The sequence below is a fragment of the Bubalus kerabau genome, chromosome 18, assembly GCF_029407905.1.
Source record: "Bubalus kerabau isolate K-KA32 ecotype Philippines breed swamp buffalo chromosome 18, PCC_UOA_SB_1v2, whole genome shotgun sequence".
NCBI lineage: Eukaryota > Metazoa > Chordata > Mammalia > Artiodactyla > Bovidae > Bubalus > Bubalus kerabau.
In genome coordinates this window covers 65,904,680-65,924,573 of record NC_073641.1, presented here as the reverse complement: position 1 = coordinate 65,924,573, position 19,894 = coordinate 65,904,680, and the positions used below count along the sequence as shown (strand labels likewise).

At 40.6% G+C, this 19,894-nt stretch overlaps 1 protein-coding gene across 2 annotated transcripts in view; it reads right to left on the bottom strand.

The window, feature by feature from the left end:
• SEMA5A (semaphorin 5A) overlaps window positions 1-19,894 on the bottom strand; it is a 570,854-nt gene that overhangs the window by 281,585 nt on the left and 269,375 nt on the right. For both annotated transcript variants that reach the window (XM_055554473.1, XM_055554474.1), the window contains exon 5: window positions 14,159-14,204. In XM_055554473.1, coding sequence (XP_055410448.1) covers window positions 14,159-14,204 — 46 coding nt within the window. The remainder of the gene's footprint in view (window positions 1-14,158; window positions 14,205-19,894) is intronic.

The window sequence follows — 19,894 nt, the reverse complement described above, 5'->3', positions numbered from 1 at the left end:
GAATGATGCTAAAGCTGAAACTCCAGTACTTTGGCCACCTCATGCGAAGAGTTGATTCACTGGAAAAGACCCTGATGCTGGGAGGGATTGGGGGCAGGAGGAGAAGGGGACGACAGAGGATGAGATGGCTGGATGGCATCACTGACTTGATGGACGTGAATCTGAGTGAACTCCGGGAGTTGGTGATGGACAGGGAGGCCTGGCGTGCTGCGATTCATGGGGTCGCAAAGAGTCGGACACGACTGAGCGACTGATCTGATCTTTGTTTTCCTATCAAATTTCTAATAGCATTTCTGCTTTTCCTTTTGATAAAAACAATCATCATATAATTACTTTCCAACTGTTATTAATCTTGTGACTTAGATAAAAATACCTACTTTCTTCTTAAAGGCATTTTTATGGGACTCTTTTAATATATTTTTGATGAATTGTCTATATGAGACATTATATTTTTAATTCTAGGAATTCTTTCTTGATAATGGTTTTATCTTTTCCATGGCAGCCTTTTCATGCTTTATGGATAGAGTATCTTTCCTTATGTTATTTTTTTTAAACTAAAGTTAAACAAGTACTTAATTTATAAAGACATCCACCAGGCTTAGCACAGAATACTGAAGAAAGCCCTCTATTTTGTGGTTGATAAACTATTTGTTTTACAGAAGAACTTCCAGCTGTTTCACTGGTCTGTTTTGGCATTTATCTCCAAATCTCAAAATAGTCTGGTTTCATTGCTGTTTTGATTGCTAGGATGGGGAACACATGTATACCTGTGGCGGATTTATTTTGATATTTGGCAAAACTAATACAATTATGTAAAATTTAAAAATAAAATAAAATTTAAAAAAAATAAAATAAAAAAATAAAAACTTAAAAAAAAAATCATTTAGTGCCTTTTTTCCCCAACTTATCCCTCTCCCCCATCTACACACACACATCCTTCCATCTCCCCTTCCTCACTGCGGGTTTGCTATAATTCTGCTTCGATACCCAATGTTTACATATTCATGACCATGACAGCATCACAGATGTGCCCTCACACACATTCGCAGACGTGCCATGGAGTAAGATACGCTTCTCAAAACAATTTTATTCTTCTTGGAGGTAACAATGGTTACCCCTTTTCTTAGCTTGGACTAGTATAACAAAATATCAATGACTGGGTGCTTATAAAGAACAGGAATCTATTTCTCACAGTTCTACGAGCTGAGACGTCCAAGATGAGGTGCTGGCAGATTAGGTGTTCAGTGAAGGCAAGATTCCTGGTTCATAGATGGTGTTGTAACCTCACATGATAGAAGAGGAAAGCGATCTCTGGGGTCTCATTTATAAGGTGACTAATCCTATTCATGAGTGCTTTGATCTCATAACCTATTCTTCAGTGATCCATTGCTTGTTAAGTAGCATATTGTATAGACTTCATGTTTGTATTGTTTGCATCTTTGTGTGTGTGTGTGTGTGTGGTTGATTTGTACCCTGTAGCAATGTGCTCAAAAAGGAAGTTTGATGTGATTTCAATTTTCTTAAATTTACTGAGGCCCAGCATGTGATCTATCCTGGAGAATGTTCCAGATGCACTTAAAAAGAATGAGTATTCTGCTGCTTTTAGATGGAATGCTCTATAAATATCAATTAAGTCCATCTGGTCTAATGTGTCATTTAAGGTCTATGCTTTCTATTGATCTTCTGTCTAAATGACCTGTCCATTGATGTAAGTGGGATGTTAAAGTCCCCCACTATTATTGTGTTAATTATGTTAACTGTTGACTTCCCCTTTTGTGTTTGTTAACATTTGCCTTATGTATCATGGTGCTCCTATACTGGGCACATATATAGTTGCAATTGTTATATCTTTTTCTTGACTTGATCCCTTGATCATTATGTAGTGTCCCTCTTTGTCTTTTGTAATAGTCTTTATTTTAAAGTCTATTTGGTCTGTTAGGTCTCTAATTTGTGACTACACTTCTCTTTGCTAAAATATCTGTTGGTTTCTCTTTCTGAGCAGTACTCATCTACCAGAGGCTTGCCTCTTCCTAAAACTCTGATAGTTTTATCTTTGCTCTCATTTTACTAGTTCTTGCGGGCTTGTAACATTAAAAATGCACATCTTACACTCTCAAGGTCGTATGTCAGAAAAGGACTGAAATGATCCTGAGTGTACAGTCTGATTTCTCACTGAATACCTACAATATTTTCTTGATTTTCAGTTTATAATATTTGAAATTTCTTTAATGTCTTATGTACCCTGGACTATTACTGATTCATCTGAAGTAATTAGTTTTTATCATGTTTTGTACTGCAGTTTTCTCTGTTCTTATATTTTTCCAAATTTCCAAAATTTTGTTTCTCAAAAAAAGCTTGCATTTCTAGAATTCTTTGAATTTATGAATTTATGTACTTTTACCTTCATTTAAATGCTATGTTTTGAAGGATGGAAGATCACTACATGGGTTCTCTCTACCTTCTTAAACCAGAAATGGGTAGCTATACTTTGAGACTACTTTTGAGTTCAATATTCCTTTATTAAAATGATAATTAAAATTTTTCAGCAAAAGACTTTACAAGATCTTTGCCCTGTAAATATTAACACATTCCATACATAGTTATACTCATTTTCTCATTAAATAGACTGCTTCTACTAGGAATTATAATAGGGCAACTTGCCTCTCTCCCTTCTGAAAACGTATTCAATGAGTGACTACTCCCAAAACATGAATAGTGTTCAGTAGGGTTGAACCTCAAGCATTAAACTGTACAATCAGCCCACATAAAATCTTAACAGATATCATATTCTGTACCTTGAAAGAGGATGAGTAGCCTCCAGGTTAGTAAGAAATGCTGCAAATAGATTAAATATTGTAACCTAATGAAGAAGTATTATATAGACTCTAAAATGTTACCTATGTGAGAGCAGCAAAAGGAGAGTTTGATGGGCATATATTAAATCAAGGTAGAGCCCATTACAGCTCAATCCACAGCTACTTTCTCAACTTCATCCCAGTTACTGAACAAATTCAGGATGACAAATCACTCACATGTGAAAGAATCACCAAGAATTTGAGTCCATTCAATCCAGAAAATGGTAGGCCAAAGTGACACATTTTTTCATCTATCATTCTCCCTTACTATTTTTCTTTGGCTCCTAGGAAACTAAGAGACTTCAGCTTCCAGAATGTATAATCTCTCACCTAAATAAAAAACTCATTACTTAAATTTGAAACAAAGGCTTTTGCTGGTACATTAGTTTATCTGTTTGGGTCAGCTTTTTGGGAGAGACACTCAAAATTAGGAAAAAGAAAGCAGATCAGAGAATTCTGAGCATGCTCATCATTCAGTAGCTATGTCAGATACTGGGGCCACTTCTGAAATAGAAATATAAATGCATTTTAGATAAACGAAACAGGCCCATCCATTTGTCTGCAGCCTGTGATTGTCAGACTGTTTGCTATTGACTTACATAAACTTCCTGACCTCATTTCATGAAACTAAATGATCCACATGACTAAGAAAAATATTCATGCATCTTCAATTTAGTTTTTGAGGCTGCAAGTGAAACATAAATTTGGAAGTGGATATGAGAATTATTAAAAAGCACAGCATGTACAACACAACAGAATGCATTCAATAATCAAGTATGTACTACATTTTTTTCAGGGATATAAAAAAATTTTGCTTCCTTGGGGATGGAGACCAGTGTCGGTATAGGCAGGGTCTAGAACATCAGAAGAAGCTGAAGTAAGACACCTAAAATACCGAGTGATGCATTCTGCACTGAGTGCTCTGGCACCCCATCCAGCTCTCCTCATAGGCCAGAGAAGCTTCCTCTGGCTGCTGGCAGTGTTGACAGCTTCTGACTCAGGCTACCCCCATCTCTGGAGAACTGCTTTTGGCTGATGAGCACCACTCTGCCAGGAGATTCACCACCACCACCACCCCGACCCAACTCAAAAACCTGTTGCTAAAGACTGAAGGACAAGGTGGTAGTTGTATAAATCATCAAACCCTTGCTTCAAAGGGGACCTCCTGAGATTCCATCCATACTTTGGAATTCCCCCGGAATCAGGCTGATGCTGGACCCCAGCTGAGAGCAAAGGCTTGTCTTGTTTCTTTATCTGCCATATACCTCATCCTCCAAGTGCTGAGAACATAACCTCAATAAAGCACAGGCATATGGATCCTTGTCTCAGACTTTCAGGGAACTCGGCTTAAATCCACGTAAAAAATTATAATTATAAATGAACAATTATGTCTACTGTAGGCCAGTGGTCAACCACAGGTGGTGCAACATTACTCACATTGTAATGAGTACAATAATGTTTCAGTGATTAAGAGACTGTCATCTGGGACCCAATGTGCGTGCATGCATGCTCAGTCACTTCACTTGTGTCCGACTCTCTGACCCCATGGACAGTAGCCCACCAGGCTCCTCTGTCCATGGAATTCTCCAGGCAAAAATACTGGAGTGGGTTGCCATGCCCTCCTCCAGAGGATCTTCCTGACCAGGGATCGAACCCACATTCCCTACAACTCTTGAAGTGCTGGTGGGTTCTTTATCTACTGAGCTACCTCGGAAGCCTGGAGCCCAATGTACCCAGATCCAAACGGTAGTTCTGGTATATACCAGCTGGGTCATCCTAGCTAAATCACATGAACTCTCCAAGACTCAACTCTTCCTCTGCAAAATACTGACAATAATACCTACTACACCTTAGTGGTACTGGGAAAACAAAACTGAGCTGATGATGCTTGTGAAGAGCTGAGTACGGAGGAAAGGCACAGTGAACACGGTCTGCTATTCCTGCTGCTGCGGTTATCATCATTAACTCATGACATTAAGTCAGTAAAGCTACATCAAATAAGAACAGTGCCAGGTTTCCCATTACAGGGCAAGTTTTCCTTAAAGGAGGAATCCAGGAGTCACTTAAGCAGTGACAGAAGGAAGAATCAGCACCAGGACGGCACACGTTAAGATTTTAATGCTGAAAGGGACTGCAGGGACGATCCAGCCTACTCTTCTCCCCAGCTCTCCTCTCCAAATGCACCGTCAAGAAAATTGAGGTCTGAAGAGTTTAAATGGTTGGTTCAACATATCCCTGCTTTGTTAGTTACAGAAATGTTGGAGGCATGGATAAATCTGTGTGTACAGTAGAAAATCAGAATGGCTGGAATGGTGGGGGGCAGGGGCAGAAAACAGTATCAGTGAAGCATAGCCCTAGGTGCGAATCTTGTTTTCCTAGCACCTTCTGGGAGAAAATGCTAATGCCTGGTGATGTCTGAAGGTCTCAGTTTTTGGCTTTTTTCTGGGAACATGGATAAATTATAATCCCAGCCTCCTTGAAGTTGGTTGAGGCTGTGTGACCTAGTGGCCACTGGGCAGAAGGGAGCATGCCACTTCCTGGCATGGGCCATGCAGATCTTCTCTGCAACATCCTCCACCCTTTCTGCCCTGGAGATACCACAAGCAGAACCTCCTGGGCTCCTGGATGGCAGCAGAGAACAGAGTCCCCACAGCCGCTGCCCTGGACAGTCATCATGTAAGTAAGAAACTTCTGATGCATGCTTATACACTAGGAGAGAAGGGCTGTTTGTTAATAGCATGAATTCAATGTGACTCTTTCCTGTGAAACTAGTAAAATCTTAGTCCTTATTGACTGGTAAAGAATCTGCCTGCAATGCGAAAGACCTTGGTTTGATTCCTGGGTTGGGAAGATTCCTGGAGAAGGTAAAGGCTACCCACTCCAGTATTCTAGAGAATCCCATGGGGTCGCAGAGAGTCAGACACAACTGAGCGATTTCACTTCACTTTATACAAAATATACACCAGAAACTATAAATCCTCCAGGAACTTAAGAGAAAAGGAGAGTAAAGTGTTTGGATAAAAGGGTAGATAAAACAGCTCTTGATGGGAAACGTTTACCAAGGGAGTGGAAGGAAGAGACAAGAATCTGGGGACAAATGGAGACACTGTGGGTTGCCAACCTATGGGTCACAGTCTAGGAAGGACCATGAAAACTTTTGGCCAAGAAGTCAAAATAAATACATCAACCACACAATGTCTGGGAAAATAAAAAAAAAAAGCAAAAACAAAGAACAACAGCACATCATACTGTGTTCACTCACCCATTCAGGAAACACTTAACGGATATCTTCATCTGTACCACCTGTTTGGTACCATAATAGGTGATAAACTTCTTTAATGGGTCAGATAATAAATACTTTAGCTTTGTAGCCTAGACAGTATCTGATACAACTGGTCAACCCAGTTGATCTAGAAGCCATAGAAAACATCCAAAGGAGTGGGTGTGTTTGTGTGTCAATAAGATTTATTAAGGATAATCATGAGCTGGAAAATGCAAATAAATGGGCATGGCCATGTTCCCATAGAACCCTAACCACTATCGGCAAGTTTTCATTTTCAGAGCCTTCAAAATTTATCATAAAGATCTCTAAGCGCTTTAATCGCTAAAATCCCAGTCACTTCTACAGCAGTATGATTTTAAGAACGTATTTGACAAAGGAAGGCAGAAAAGAAAGAAAATTTAGAATCACGCTTTTTAAGGACCACATGGGAGACCAGTCTTCCCTTGTCCAATATAAATATAAGACAAGACTGAAAACATTAATCAATGTGAATATCTTACTTGAATAGTTATTCTAAATTATTAATTAAAACATCATTCTTTAAATTATACAGAAGAATTCCAACAGAGGGTAGTTGTATCAAATTGTCATGACCCATCAGAAAGGGTTTTGATATTATAAATTGACTCAATTTGTTTTTAAATTTAATTTCATATTAATAAAAGGAAGCAATTTAAACCCAAGAACCACAGCAGCTTCTTTAGAAATGCCACCAAGGGCTCATGCATGTGTTTGGTTAAATATATGAAAGACTCTAAAGAGGAAAATTCCCCAAGCACTGATCTAGATTTAATCCAATAATGTTAACATTGCAGACTTGAAAAGTGGCTTCCTCAAAACACACAGAAGCCAAGGCAGTGATCACTTAACCTAGGGTTCCCAACCTCGGTGCTATTAGCAGTTAGAGCCAGAGAATTCTTGGTTGAGCAGCAAGGGGCTGTCCTGTGCACTGCAGAAAGTTTAGCAGCATCTCTGGTCTTAACCCACTAGATGCCTCTAGCACTTTCCCCTCCACTGCTGACAACTTGATGTTCCCAGCAGGTAAAACTGCCCCTAATTGAGAAATACTGGCTTAGAAATTGACTGGAGTTGAAATGCAATTCCCCAAATCTAAATATACAAGAAACAAAGTTAACATTTACCTTAACTTTGGAGCGAATTCTCTACCAATATTGACCAGGTCGTCAGAGACTTAATAGTTTTCAATTTAGAAACCAGAGCGAGGCAGGTGGCAAATTGGAACACAGATTTCAATTTTTTCTGCTTATTCCAGCAGGTTTGAGTGAGAAACAGGCTGTGAATTCCTTTCCCTCAGTAACAAAGCAATATGAAAATGGATTTTGAGCTATTTCCCCAAAGTACGTTAGGAAGACATGGAGGTTAAACGAGCTGCGGTGTCTCAGTGTTCGTAGGAGGTTGCTCAGTGCACGTCTACCTCGGGCCATCCCAGGCACAACCCCAGATGGGCAAACGCTGTCAATTCCTCTTGAGGCCAGCTGTGTTTTTACATTTTCCAGAAAGCTTTGTTCTTAGAAAATAACTGCTGTGATCAAGGCAAGAAATAAAAAGTGATGCTGAAGAGTTGGATCTGTTATTATGACAAGAAGTAGGAGAGACGCCTGATGGGAAATTCCATGCCCTCCATCCCTGTGCCTGAACATGACTGGTTTCCAAGATGCAAAGGCTACATTTCAGCACACGGTGAGCTGCAAGGAGATTTATCACAGGCTGCTGGCAGAAAGACCTTATAAATTATGTCACATGAATATCTGATTCTCCAGTCATTGATGAAAAACAGGTTTTGTTTCCTCTGGGTCTTTCGCTTTGATACTTTAAGATATGCATATTTGAAAATCACAACAAATATTCCAGATACAGCCACTCTAGCTCATGGTATACTTATAGGTGAATATTTTTGCAGTGATGTTAAGAGATTTACCTCAAACAGATAATGTTCACTGGGAGTAATAGTAATCGAGTCCCAACCCAATCCTTGCTCAAATTTTGGCTGCTTTAGAAACCCCACTAGTGGTGTCTTGACTTTGTTAGAGAGAAAAGGGGAAAAAGAACTGATTCAGGTTCTGCTGATGCCAGTTCCAGACTGCAGTCAGGATCAGGCTTATCAGGCAGCCTGACCTCACAGTTCATTCTCTCATCCTGAAGCCACTTTACAGAAGTCCATTTTTCTCACTTGTGGATTTCCACACATTTTCACAAGCTGAACCACGAAGCCCGACCATGGTGGATGGATAACAGGCTCTGATTTCTGTGAATGTACCAGCATTGCATCTTCAACCCATCCCTCACCCCTTGGGCAGGAACAAGAGCGGGAATCCTCATTAAACAATGAAAGTTTGGACCGCCAAGTCACTGTGTTGGGTCCAGCTAGTCATTGTGTGTGGACCACCCTGGTGTGGGGAAGGGGAGATGGGAGGATGCACCAAGGGTGTTCACAGTGCTACCGTGGGGGGGTGGGGGGGCTGGAAACTGCTGACTGCAGAACACACATGAGCGCATTGAGTTCAGGGATCAGGAATTCAGAGGGAGGCTCTGGAACTCTGTGAAAATCACCAGATAGAAATTCAAGAAAGGAACCTTGTTGAATGTCTGCTTTCTCATTACTGATCTGAAAACAGCATTTAAGCAGAAGAATTTGGGGAAGAAGAAAAGTGCAGAGTAAGATGGAGCAGCCAGGTGGCTGGCACGTAAAAAGAAAGGAATGGGTCGGAGTCAGGAATTAATTATACTGTCCTAGAATTTTCCTGTAGGGTGGGAGCGTGAACATGTGCATTTCAGCATGACTTGCAGCAGGCATTCTGCACTTCTCTAGTCCCTGGATGTCATTACTTTCCTTCTCTTGAATTTAAGGACAAAAATATGAAGTTCACCCATGTCCTGCTAATGATAAAGTCTTAAAAAGTTGCAGAGTGAATATTATCAAGTATCAAGGGATGCAGACTTTCACAGACATTTGTCTCCAGTCTATCACCCGCCAGATGACTACATATAATGATCGACTTTCATACAATCCTGAAGACCCAAAGAAATCAAATGCTCCACAGAACACAGAGAGAATTTCAATCTGAGACAAGAGAAAATCATTAAGAATAAAAGCTGAGGTTATGAAACACATTCCAGGAGTATCAGCCCAAAAAGACTCAAGGTGGGTTACAAAGAGGTGACAGTTACAGTGAGACCCGAGGGTTGGCCTCTTCTAGATTGAGAAGGGGTTAAAGTCGTTCACGAGAAAGAGGACCTAAGTAGGTGCTGAGAGTTGGGAAGTGGCCCCCAGTCTGGGAAGTTTTGAGCAACCTGTAACTCCAAGACCCAAGGAAACATCCCAAGACATGTGCCAACTGGAAGTGGACCCTCCTGTCAGGCAGGGAGGAGCCAGATCAAATGAAGGTTTGTCTAGTGTTAAATAAGGAATGTCACTGATTCTCAGCCCTGATGCTCTCCACTGTTTTCCTTTCTGGGCTCTGTTCCCTCATTTTCTCACATGTAAGCAATTATTTTCTTAATTCAAGCATTCAAGCAATTATTTTCTTGAAGAGAGAGGAAAGGAGAAAATTTATAGCCTAAAATATTCAATTAATCCAGGTGGTCCCTGGAGGAAATACTATTTCTATAACATAACTGAAGGCATGGGAGTCGTAAATGCTACTGCTCCTCGTGATCTCAAAGGGCACAGTCCAACTGGGCAGAAAGAGCTTTTCCACTCTTGCATGGTGGCTATTTCAAATCCATATATTCTCTAGGAGGGAAACACATACCAGATTTTGAAGACTTAATACAATTAAAATAAAGAAATGTAGCTCATTATTTTTTATAATCACTGCATGTTCAAATAATATTTGGGCTATAATGAATTAAGTAAAATATATTATTAAAAATAATTTCCCCCCAAAGGGATTAAGAGGTACCGACTACTATGTTTAAAATAAATAAGCTACAAAGATATATTGTACAATACAGGTAATATATTCAATATTTTATAATAACTATAAATGGAATATAACCTTTAAAAATTGTGAGCTGTTATGAATCTGTTGGTCACTTGACATATATTCTACAACTATACCTCAATTAAAAATAGTGCTTCATATTACTTGTTTCAATGTGACCATCAGATAACCTTACAGTGTCCATGAGGATCACATTGTGTCTCTTGTGGGCACCATAACTCTTTCTTCATCAGCGTGCCAAGTCTTTTTTGTTACCCTTGTTGTTTTTTAGTCCCTCAGTTGTCTCCAACTTTTTGCAAGCCCATGGACTGTAACCCATCAGGCTCCTCTGTCCATGGGATTCTCCAGGCAAGAGACTGGAGTGAGTTGTCATTTCCTTCTCCAGGAGATCTTTCAACCCAGGGATCTAACCCATGTCTCCTGCATTGGCAGGTGGATTCTCTACCACTGAGCCAACCAGGGAAGCCCATTGTTACCCTTGGAAATAGTCATTTAAGTTGAAATAAAATATTCATAGAAATCAAAAGGACAACTTAACTGCAGACGTGTAAGAAAAAAAGTCTGCGTGAAGAATTTCCAGAGAGAAGCCTCCAAGCTGCAGTAAGCTGAGCACCATAAACACCCACAGAACGTGACAGAGGAGGGTCGCACCGTGTGTGCTGATCCCAACGCCATGTCTGACATCTGTGATGAGGGCTGTGTTGTCAAAGCCTCCACAAGGGAAGCCCCTGCCTTCCTGCTGGGCCCTGTGTCAGCAGACCGCGCTCTCTCTTGCCAGGTGGTGACGCTGATGAATTTCCCAAACCTCTATAAAAACGCTTATTTCATCAATAACCTCAACCTGATTTCCACCAAAACTCAGTCATGACAATAAGAAGCAAAATGGGGAAAGTACAGTTAGTTCCCTTGTCCCTAAAATAACATCATACACATGGTAACGACAAATGCATCTCCTTATTTTTTGCATTATTTCTTTCGAAATTATGTGGATTTTTTTTTAAGAAATGCCTAATGGACTCTCATAAATCTTTCACTGAGATTTCTAGAGCTTACCCCATTGATATTTTATCACATTTGTTTTACGATTCTTTTTCTCTACATGCATGCATGTGTGTGTGAACATATATAGACAGAAACACATACATGTATATACACCATATATGGGCTTCCATGGTAACTCAGTGGTAAAGAATCTGCCTGCCAATGCAGGAGACGTGGGTTCAATCCCTGGGTTGGGAAGATTCCCCTGGGGGAGGAAATGGTAACCCACTCCAGCATTCTTGCCTGGAGAATCTCATGGGCAGAGGAACTTGGCAGACTTCAGTCCATGGGGTAGCAGAAGAGTTGGACACAACTTAGTGTCTAAGCAACAATAATGTAATATATATACACATATGGTAACTTTTTAAATCAGAATACGTTTCAGAAATGAAACTTTACCCTTACTTATCTCAGAAGGTTTGTCCAAAGAACAAAGACTTTCTCCTTCATAACCACATTACAGTTATCAAAGTCAGGATATTAATATTAATACATTCCTACCATCTTCTACCCAGACATTAAAATTTCACCAGTTGTCCCAGTACTGTTCTTTATAGCAAGAAAAAACTTATTTCCTGCTCCACGATGCAATTTTAATCAAGTGTTTCATTTGTGTGACATATGTATTTTTTCTCTTTAGGATGGAATAGCTCTTGTTGCTCGTTTTGCCTTTGGTGATGGTGATTTTTGAAGAGTAGAGATCAGCATTCTGTAGAATGGACTTCATGTTTGGTTTGTGTGATGGTCCGTCATGATGAAGCTGGTTATAATTTTTGACTGTAATATGGAAATCTTGCTGTGCCTTTTCCGTGCATCTGATCAGGAAGCTTACACTAACTCTGTGTCCCATTACTAGGAAAGCACCTTCACTAGCTGGTTATCAGAGTAGTGACCAGGCTTCTTCAGGATCAAGTCACAAGTTTTCCTCTTATAATTAATAAGCATTCTATAGGTAAAGACTGAGACTACATAGATACCTTGGTCATCATCAAAGTCTCTCTCATAAATTTAGCATCCATTGATCATTTTTGCCTGAATCAAGTTTTCCATGTGATCATTGCCAAATGATAATTTCCTAATTAAATCAGTCATTCATGATTTCTTAGTTTTTAGAATAAAAATATTTTAGAATTAGTATTTTAGAATAAGGATAAGCAGTCCCTTTGTCTTATTTGTTTACTCATTTGTGTATTTTTATGTTAGTATTTACTCATGGATTCTTAGTTAATTCAATGTGCTATAATCTGATTCTATCATTATTTTAATAATCAAACAGTCCCAGATTTCTTCAGTGAGTCTACATCAAGCTGGCTCTTAGATCCTTCTGACTTGCTCTCATCATTCTTTGAATAATCCTTTAATTTCTGAAACAAGAAAGTCTTCCAGGCTTATCTGGGACTTTCTCTGCCAAAATTCTATAATCAGTTACTTCTCTAAGAAGCCCTGTCTTTTCTTAATGGATAATTATATTTAGAAACCAAGTATTAGATATTGTTCAGTGTGCTCATTGCTATTGGAATGGCAATACTTCTAGACCTTCTTAGCCAAGGGTGCTAGGGAACTAGGAAATCAACAAATATATATATGGAAACATATATATCTGTACACACACAGATCTACACAGTCACTTTTTCAGCACATACAACACGCCAAATAATATATTATACCATGAGAATCAAAATGAGAATAACCCTATCTATTGAATAATGTACATATTTTATAAAAGACGATTTAAAATCAAATACTATTTTGGTTAAACTGCTGATCATTCTCATTTCTTATTAATACATTCATAATTTCATTAATGATCAACTCAAAGATTTTAGTTATACATCAAATTGCAGTAGAGAGATGATGCATTGTCCACTGTGATAAAATGATTTAAAAAGTTATTATTTATTGTCATCACTTTCAAAAAACAATAGCAATTGGCATTTGTTACCAAATGACTATGCCTTACCCCTTGTGCATGCACTACTTCATTTAATTCCAGCAATGACAGTGGGTATTGTTTTGTGGCTATTCTCCAGATGAGGAAGTCCACAATTGCTGGGAGTCACGAAACTAGATAACAAACCCAGCTCTATGGGTCTTTAAAGTGTTTACAGATATTAGTTTTCTTGTGGGGGTTGGCTTATGTTAAGGTACTGGTAAATAAAACTTAAATCTCATATTAAATCCTAACTCTAAAGTTTCCTGAATGTTCACAAATACCAGCAGCACAAAGAGAAGAAAATAACATGAATTTTTTGCCAATCACTTCTTAGAACTCCAGTACATGAGGGTGGTTAAAGAATTTTTCCCAACTATATACAGCCCAAGGATTCTGTGCTTCACGGGGAGTTCCAGAATCTTGGTAGAGGAGATATTTATGCCATGACCCTGTCCTTCTCCAACAGACTGCTAAAGACTGAAAGGGTCTTTATGATTCAGATCTGCTCCTAAAATACACACTGTTCAGACTTAAGCATTTCAGGTTCCTCCTCCAAACCACAAAAAAAAAAAAAAGAAAGAAAGAAAGTAGGTAAACTGCATTTTTATTTATCACCACTAATTCTTCATCATATGTGGTTTTAAGCCATATACTTATATATTTTTAATTGCAAATAATAAAGAAGAAACAGAGATGTTTTTCTAAGGGAGCTGATTTTGATAATATGATGGCTGGATGAATCAAACTGAATAATCAATGATTAACTAGAGGGGAAAGGTCATTCCCTAACATTGAGGAAATAATATCCATTGAATTAGCTCTCGTTTGATATAGAGTAAGTCAGGATGATTCCATGAAAGGAAAAGAGGCTGCTCAGAAGGAAGAGGGCTGGTTGGGAATTAAAGCAGGTGAGGACTCCTATCTAATAGGTCAGCCAAGAGTTCCATGGCCTGACCTTCTGAGGAAAGGAACACCTCCTCTGACTTGATTTATACCTTCATGTACATCTATCTTCATCCCCTTAAACACAGAGCTAATTAAGATGGAAAACAAAAGCTCAAGAAAAATAAATTGCACCTACCTGGATCAGAGACAAATCCTCCAGCTGTAACCTGAAGAGGTAGTTTCTACAAAATACAAAAAGAGAACAGTTTCATTGTTAATAGATCTAAAAAAATTGCAGTTCATAAAACAATATGAGAACAAGGGAAAAAAAACAGCAACAATGATTTTTGGCTTCCAAAGCAATCTCCTGCTAAGACTGTGTAACAGTTTTCCTTGGAACTCAGATTTCAAAGAGACATTCAGTAAGTCAACAGAAACACACATTTGAGATTGGAGAGAAAGCTAAGGAATAAGGAGGTGGAAACTAAGGTAAGTCTAAATTACTAACAAGCTCTCTGAATTCACGGAATTCCATTCAGATGAAAGGACGTGGGTATTCAATTCTGAAACTAAGTTTAAGTTCAGCAAAACTATACAAAACCACTCTTCATGAGTCTTCATCCTGATAGGTCACCTGTATTCACCATGTTTTATAATTAAAATACATCCAGGTTTTGAATTCACCAATGGTCTGAGTATTATAGCTGTCTACCTCGCTGGACGGATTCTGTGAGCGATAATTTCAGAAGCATGAGCTTGTCTATCTGCCATCAAGGGTTTGAAAGGGTCAACTCTGGCTGTCTAAGCATGAAACAGGGAATCAGAGAAAAGGAAATGATCAGCTTTCAACAATAAAGAGGAAGAACAATGAAATATGCAAGAGATATCAGCAGAGCAAAGGGGAAAATGGAGATACGGCCGCATGAGACTGGATCATATTGCTGTAGCATTTAGAAACAATGGATTGGTCTCCAACTTAAGTCATGAAAGAACATCTTAACATCATGCAGATGAGAAGCTGGGGCAGCAGAAGCAGCACCCCAGAGATGGATGGACGTTCAGCCCAGGGGTGAACTGTGATGGCAGGGAGAAATTGACACAGAGTGGAGAGCAGACCTCAAGAATGCTTGTGTGCAGGGAGGGGTCTCCGAGAAGCTGAGGATACTGTCATAATAGGGCAGTCAAAGGCAGGAAAATACTAAGAGAATACCAATTCTCCCAACACCAGCAAGAAACAAATGTAAATGATTTTCACTCTCTTGTGGAGGTGGGCAGATGTTCGAAGTGAGCATGCTGTCCCAAAAGAAGTGACAACGGACAGACACAACAGGCCATGGGCACGGCCCTGAGAGAACCAAGAAACATCCCTATGGTGGGGATGCAGACGGCAGGCACAAACAACAGGGAAGGTTCCAGCTCCAGAAACATGTAGGTGGACACTGCTGGAGGAAGAAGGGGACTTAGTTCAGTTTCCGGGTGGTCTCAGGAGGACCAGCCCTTGCCCCCGGGGCACTCAGGTTTCTCACAGTGTGCCCCCCCTCCATGGGAAGGGTGCCGCCACCCTGTATGTTGGAAATCGCTTCTCCCTGTATTCCACCATCTCCCACCACTACAATGGCATGCTCACTATGGTCATTCTGTGCCTCCAATTCAGCCCCTGAAATATGGAGGTGGCCAAAAAATTTATTCAGGTTTTTCCATTTTGGCCAGCTCAATAAAGTGCATGATACATGGCACCTCCACCACAGAGCCATTGAGGGAACACTCCCCATCTCTTTTCTTACAGTCAAATCATAGCTGTCTACAGAGGACTTCCCTGGTGGCTCAGCTGGTAAAGAATCTGCCTGCAGTGCAGGAGACCTGGGTTTAATCACTGGGTCAGGAAGATCCTCTGGAGGAAGGAATGGCAACCCACTCCAGTATTATTGCCTGGAGAATTCCATGGACAGAGGAGCCTGGTGGACTACAGTTCATGGGATTGCAAAGAGTTGGCTACAACTGAAGGACTAATACTATTACTACACAGAACTGAGGATGCCTTTGAAGAGGGAATGTGGAAGCTGGACTACTTCTATGTAGTCCAGCACCATGGACAGGCAAGATCTCCAACAGAAAACAACCTCCTGCAGGGGAAGGAAGATGAATTCAGTGCAGGTATGGAGGAGTGTAGTCAGGCTGCCAAGGGAAGCACCACTGAAGTCTGGCTAGTATACAAAGAGCTGCCAAGGTCTCACCTGATGTGAAACAGTGCTTCTAGGAGAAATTAGAAATCTATACCTACCCAGGGCATCCCTGGTGTTTCAGACGGTAAAGCGTCTGCCTAAAATGCAGGAGAATCAGGTTTGATCCCTGGGTCAGGAAGATCCCCTGGAGAAGGAAATGGCAACCCACCCCAGTACTCTTGCTTGGAAAGTCTCATGGATGGAGGAGCCTGGTAGGCTACAGTCTATGTGGTCCCAAAGAGTCGGACATGAGTTACTGACTTTACTTTCACTTTCTTACCTACCCAGAGATAAATCTTTCAGATGAGGGGCTTACAAGAGGCACCAGAGGCAATTACTGGCCATGATGCACTCACAGCCTCTTGTGAGCACCATGGTTCCCTACCCCCAGGCTGGTTTCGTCATGGGCTTTCTGGATGCAGGAAGTTGCCAGAAGTCACTGTCCCTCCACGACAGAATGCAGTGTTGCCGAGGATACTTGTGCAAAGGCCAAAGTTCTGTCACCAAACTACACGGGGAGGGAAGCTGGGCACACTGTGCTTCCAACTTTTCATCTATAACATGGAGTTAATAGTCCCATCTCCTTGCTGATATTGCTTTGAGGTTTAAATTAAAAGGAAACAGAATGGTGTCTGACCAGCACTTAATTACCAGTAACTCCTTCTAGGTAGTTTATGGAAAATATTAACATTTCCAGACATGTTGAAATTCTCAGCATTTTCTCCATTGTATGGAGAAGGAAAGAGCATTTCTGCCTTCCAGCAAAGGCAGGTTTCAGGCATAAGCAGGTGTGATTATCTCTGTGTTCTGGTGATGGGATTGTTGTCAGAGGGGGATGGTGGTGGCACCACTGGGCTTTTGGAAAAGAAGACAACATTGTTTATCTGGTCCTTGTTCTGGGACCCAGTGGTCACACTCTTTCAAGCTCATTGGCTCTTTTAAGAAAAAAAAAATTTTTTTTCCTGCAAATGTTTCCAATAAAGAAGCTATTTGTATTCTTCCTCAGTGAATTTCTTGAGAGCTTTGATGATATTGCAAGGCCACCTCTTTCTCCCTCTCTTTCTTTTTCCTCCTCTGTCCCACACACATACACGCATACAAGGATGAATACCCACACTACAGTGCTGTCTCTGAGAACTTTCTAGAAAGGCCGTTCATACACTGAGGAAGAGCTGGAAGGCTTCATACCATTGAGGAAAGACGGTGGTAGTGTTTGTGATGCTCTGTAGAGCTATGAATAGGAAAATTGGACAGTAAAGTTCACAGTCGTCTTTCTCCTCATGGTGAGGGTTGAAGGAGGTGTGAGCATTCTCTCTGAAAACCCTGGGTGCCGTTTCAGGTGTTGTTCATGGGGGAAATGTTATGGTCTGAATGTGTGTGTCTCCCCAAAATTCATACGTTGAAATCCAACCCTCAAAGGTGATGGTACTAAGAGGTGGGGTGATTTGTTCATGAGGGTGGGGCCCTCATGGATGGGGTTAATGCCCAGACCAAAGCAGCTCCAGAGAGCTGCCTCCCCCTTCCACCATGTGAGGACACGTGAAAAATCAGCTGTCTGCAAACTAGAAGAGAACCCTTACAAGAACCCCACAGGGCTGGTATACTGATCTTGGACTGCCAACCCCCAGAACCGTGAGACATAAATCTCTGTTATTTATAAGCTACCCAGTCTGTGGTGTTTCGTAATAGCAGCTCAAATGGACCAAGGTAGGAAGACATTGATTGACGATGGCAAACATGGCACACTCTCAGTCTGCATCTCTTCAGTCAAATCCAGCTGCACTGGCCACATCTGCCCCACGTCTCAGCAGTGTTTAACGGGCTTACCAGTGGATTTCAACCATTTGCTCTTCCTTCCCGAGATAACTGAGAACTATGGTACCCTCACAAGCATCTCATCAGTAATCAATCAGTACGGCACAGGTGAAAAGACAGGACAGAGAAGAGGGGCAGGCTTACTAGGGAAGTATGAGATACCATCACGATCATTACTATCACCATGCCTCAAACCTTAATGAAGTAAAGCACCAAAAATCTGAACTTTTCCTTTGATGTTTTCTGGGTTACAAGATGCAAATAGTGATTTTTTTAAACCAATTCTCAAGTTTTTTTTTTCTAATTTAAATTTATTTATTTTAATTAGAGGCTAATTACTTTACAATATTGTATTGGTTTTGCCATACATCAACATGAATCTGCAGTTTTGACCTAAAAAATAATCATAAAGCCCAGGAATGGTGGAGCTGGGTTCTCATTAGAGAATATATACCCCCTTGATTTTCTTCTGGACATTTCTGCAAAGTAAGGGGCGCAGTCTGATTTATCCAAGATTATTAAGATTCAGAGAAACACCTATGATTAGAACCAGGACTCCTCACTTTGCTGTCCCTCCAGAAAAACATCTATTTATGCTTTATTGACTATGCCAAAGCCTTTGACTGTGTGGATCACAATAAACTATGGAAAATTCTTCAAGAGATGGGAATACCAGACCACCTGACCTGCCTCTTGAGAAACCTATATTCAGGTCAGGAAGCAACAGTTAGAACTGGACATGGAACAACAGACTGGTTCCAAATAGGAAAAGGAGTACATCAAGGCTGTATATTGTCACCCTGCTTATTTAACTTATATGCAGAATACATCATGAGAAACCCTGGGCTGGAAGAAGCACAAGCTGGAATCAAGGGAGAAATATCAATGACCTCGGATATGCAGATGACACCACGCTTATGGCAGAAAGTGAAGAGGATCTCAAAAGCCTCTTGATGAAAGTGAAAGTGGAGAGTGAAAAAGTTGGCTTAAAGCTCAACATTCAGAAAATGAAGATCATGGCATCTGGTCCCATCACTTCACGGGAAATAGATGGGGAAACAGTGGAAATGGTGTCAGACTTTATTTTTTTGGGCTCCAAAATCACTGCAGATGGTGACTGCAGCCATGAAATTAAAAGACGCTTACTCCTTGGAAGGAAAGTTATGACCAATCTAGATAGCATATTAAAAAGCAGAGACATTACTTTGCCAACAAAGGTCTGTCTAGTCAAGGCTATGGTTTTTCCTGTGGTCATGTATGGATGTGAGAGTTGGACTGTGAAGAAAGCTGAGCGCGGAAGAATTGATGCTTTTGAACTGTGGTGTTGGAGAAAACTCTTGAGAGTCCCTTGGACTGCAAGGAGATCCCACCAGTCCATTCTAAAGGAGATCAGTCCTGGGTGTTCTTTGGAAGGAATGATGCTAAAGCTGAAACTCCAATACTCTGGCCACCTCATGCAAAGAGTTGACCCATTGGAAAAGACTCTGATGCTGGGAGGGATTGGGGGCAGAAGGAAAGGGGATGACAGAGGATGAGATGGTTGGATGGCATCACTGACTCGATGGATGTGAGTTTGGATGAACTCCAGGAGTTGGTGATAGACAGGGAGGCCTGGCGTGCGGCAATTCATGGGGTCGCAAAGACTCGGACATGACTGAGCAACTGAACTGAACTGAACGCCTTTGTGCCAAACAGCCTCACCAATCAGTCATGCAGTGTCCTCTTTCCAATTTAACTGACAGCAAACACGCACATACAGAGGAGTCATTCTTACAGTACAATTATTCCATGTCATCATTGTTCATCCACAGGTGCATTTACAAATGTTTCTGAGATAATTCAAGTCTTGGCACTACTCGTGACAAGCTTTCAGTTGTAGGTAAATGAGTTTCACC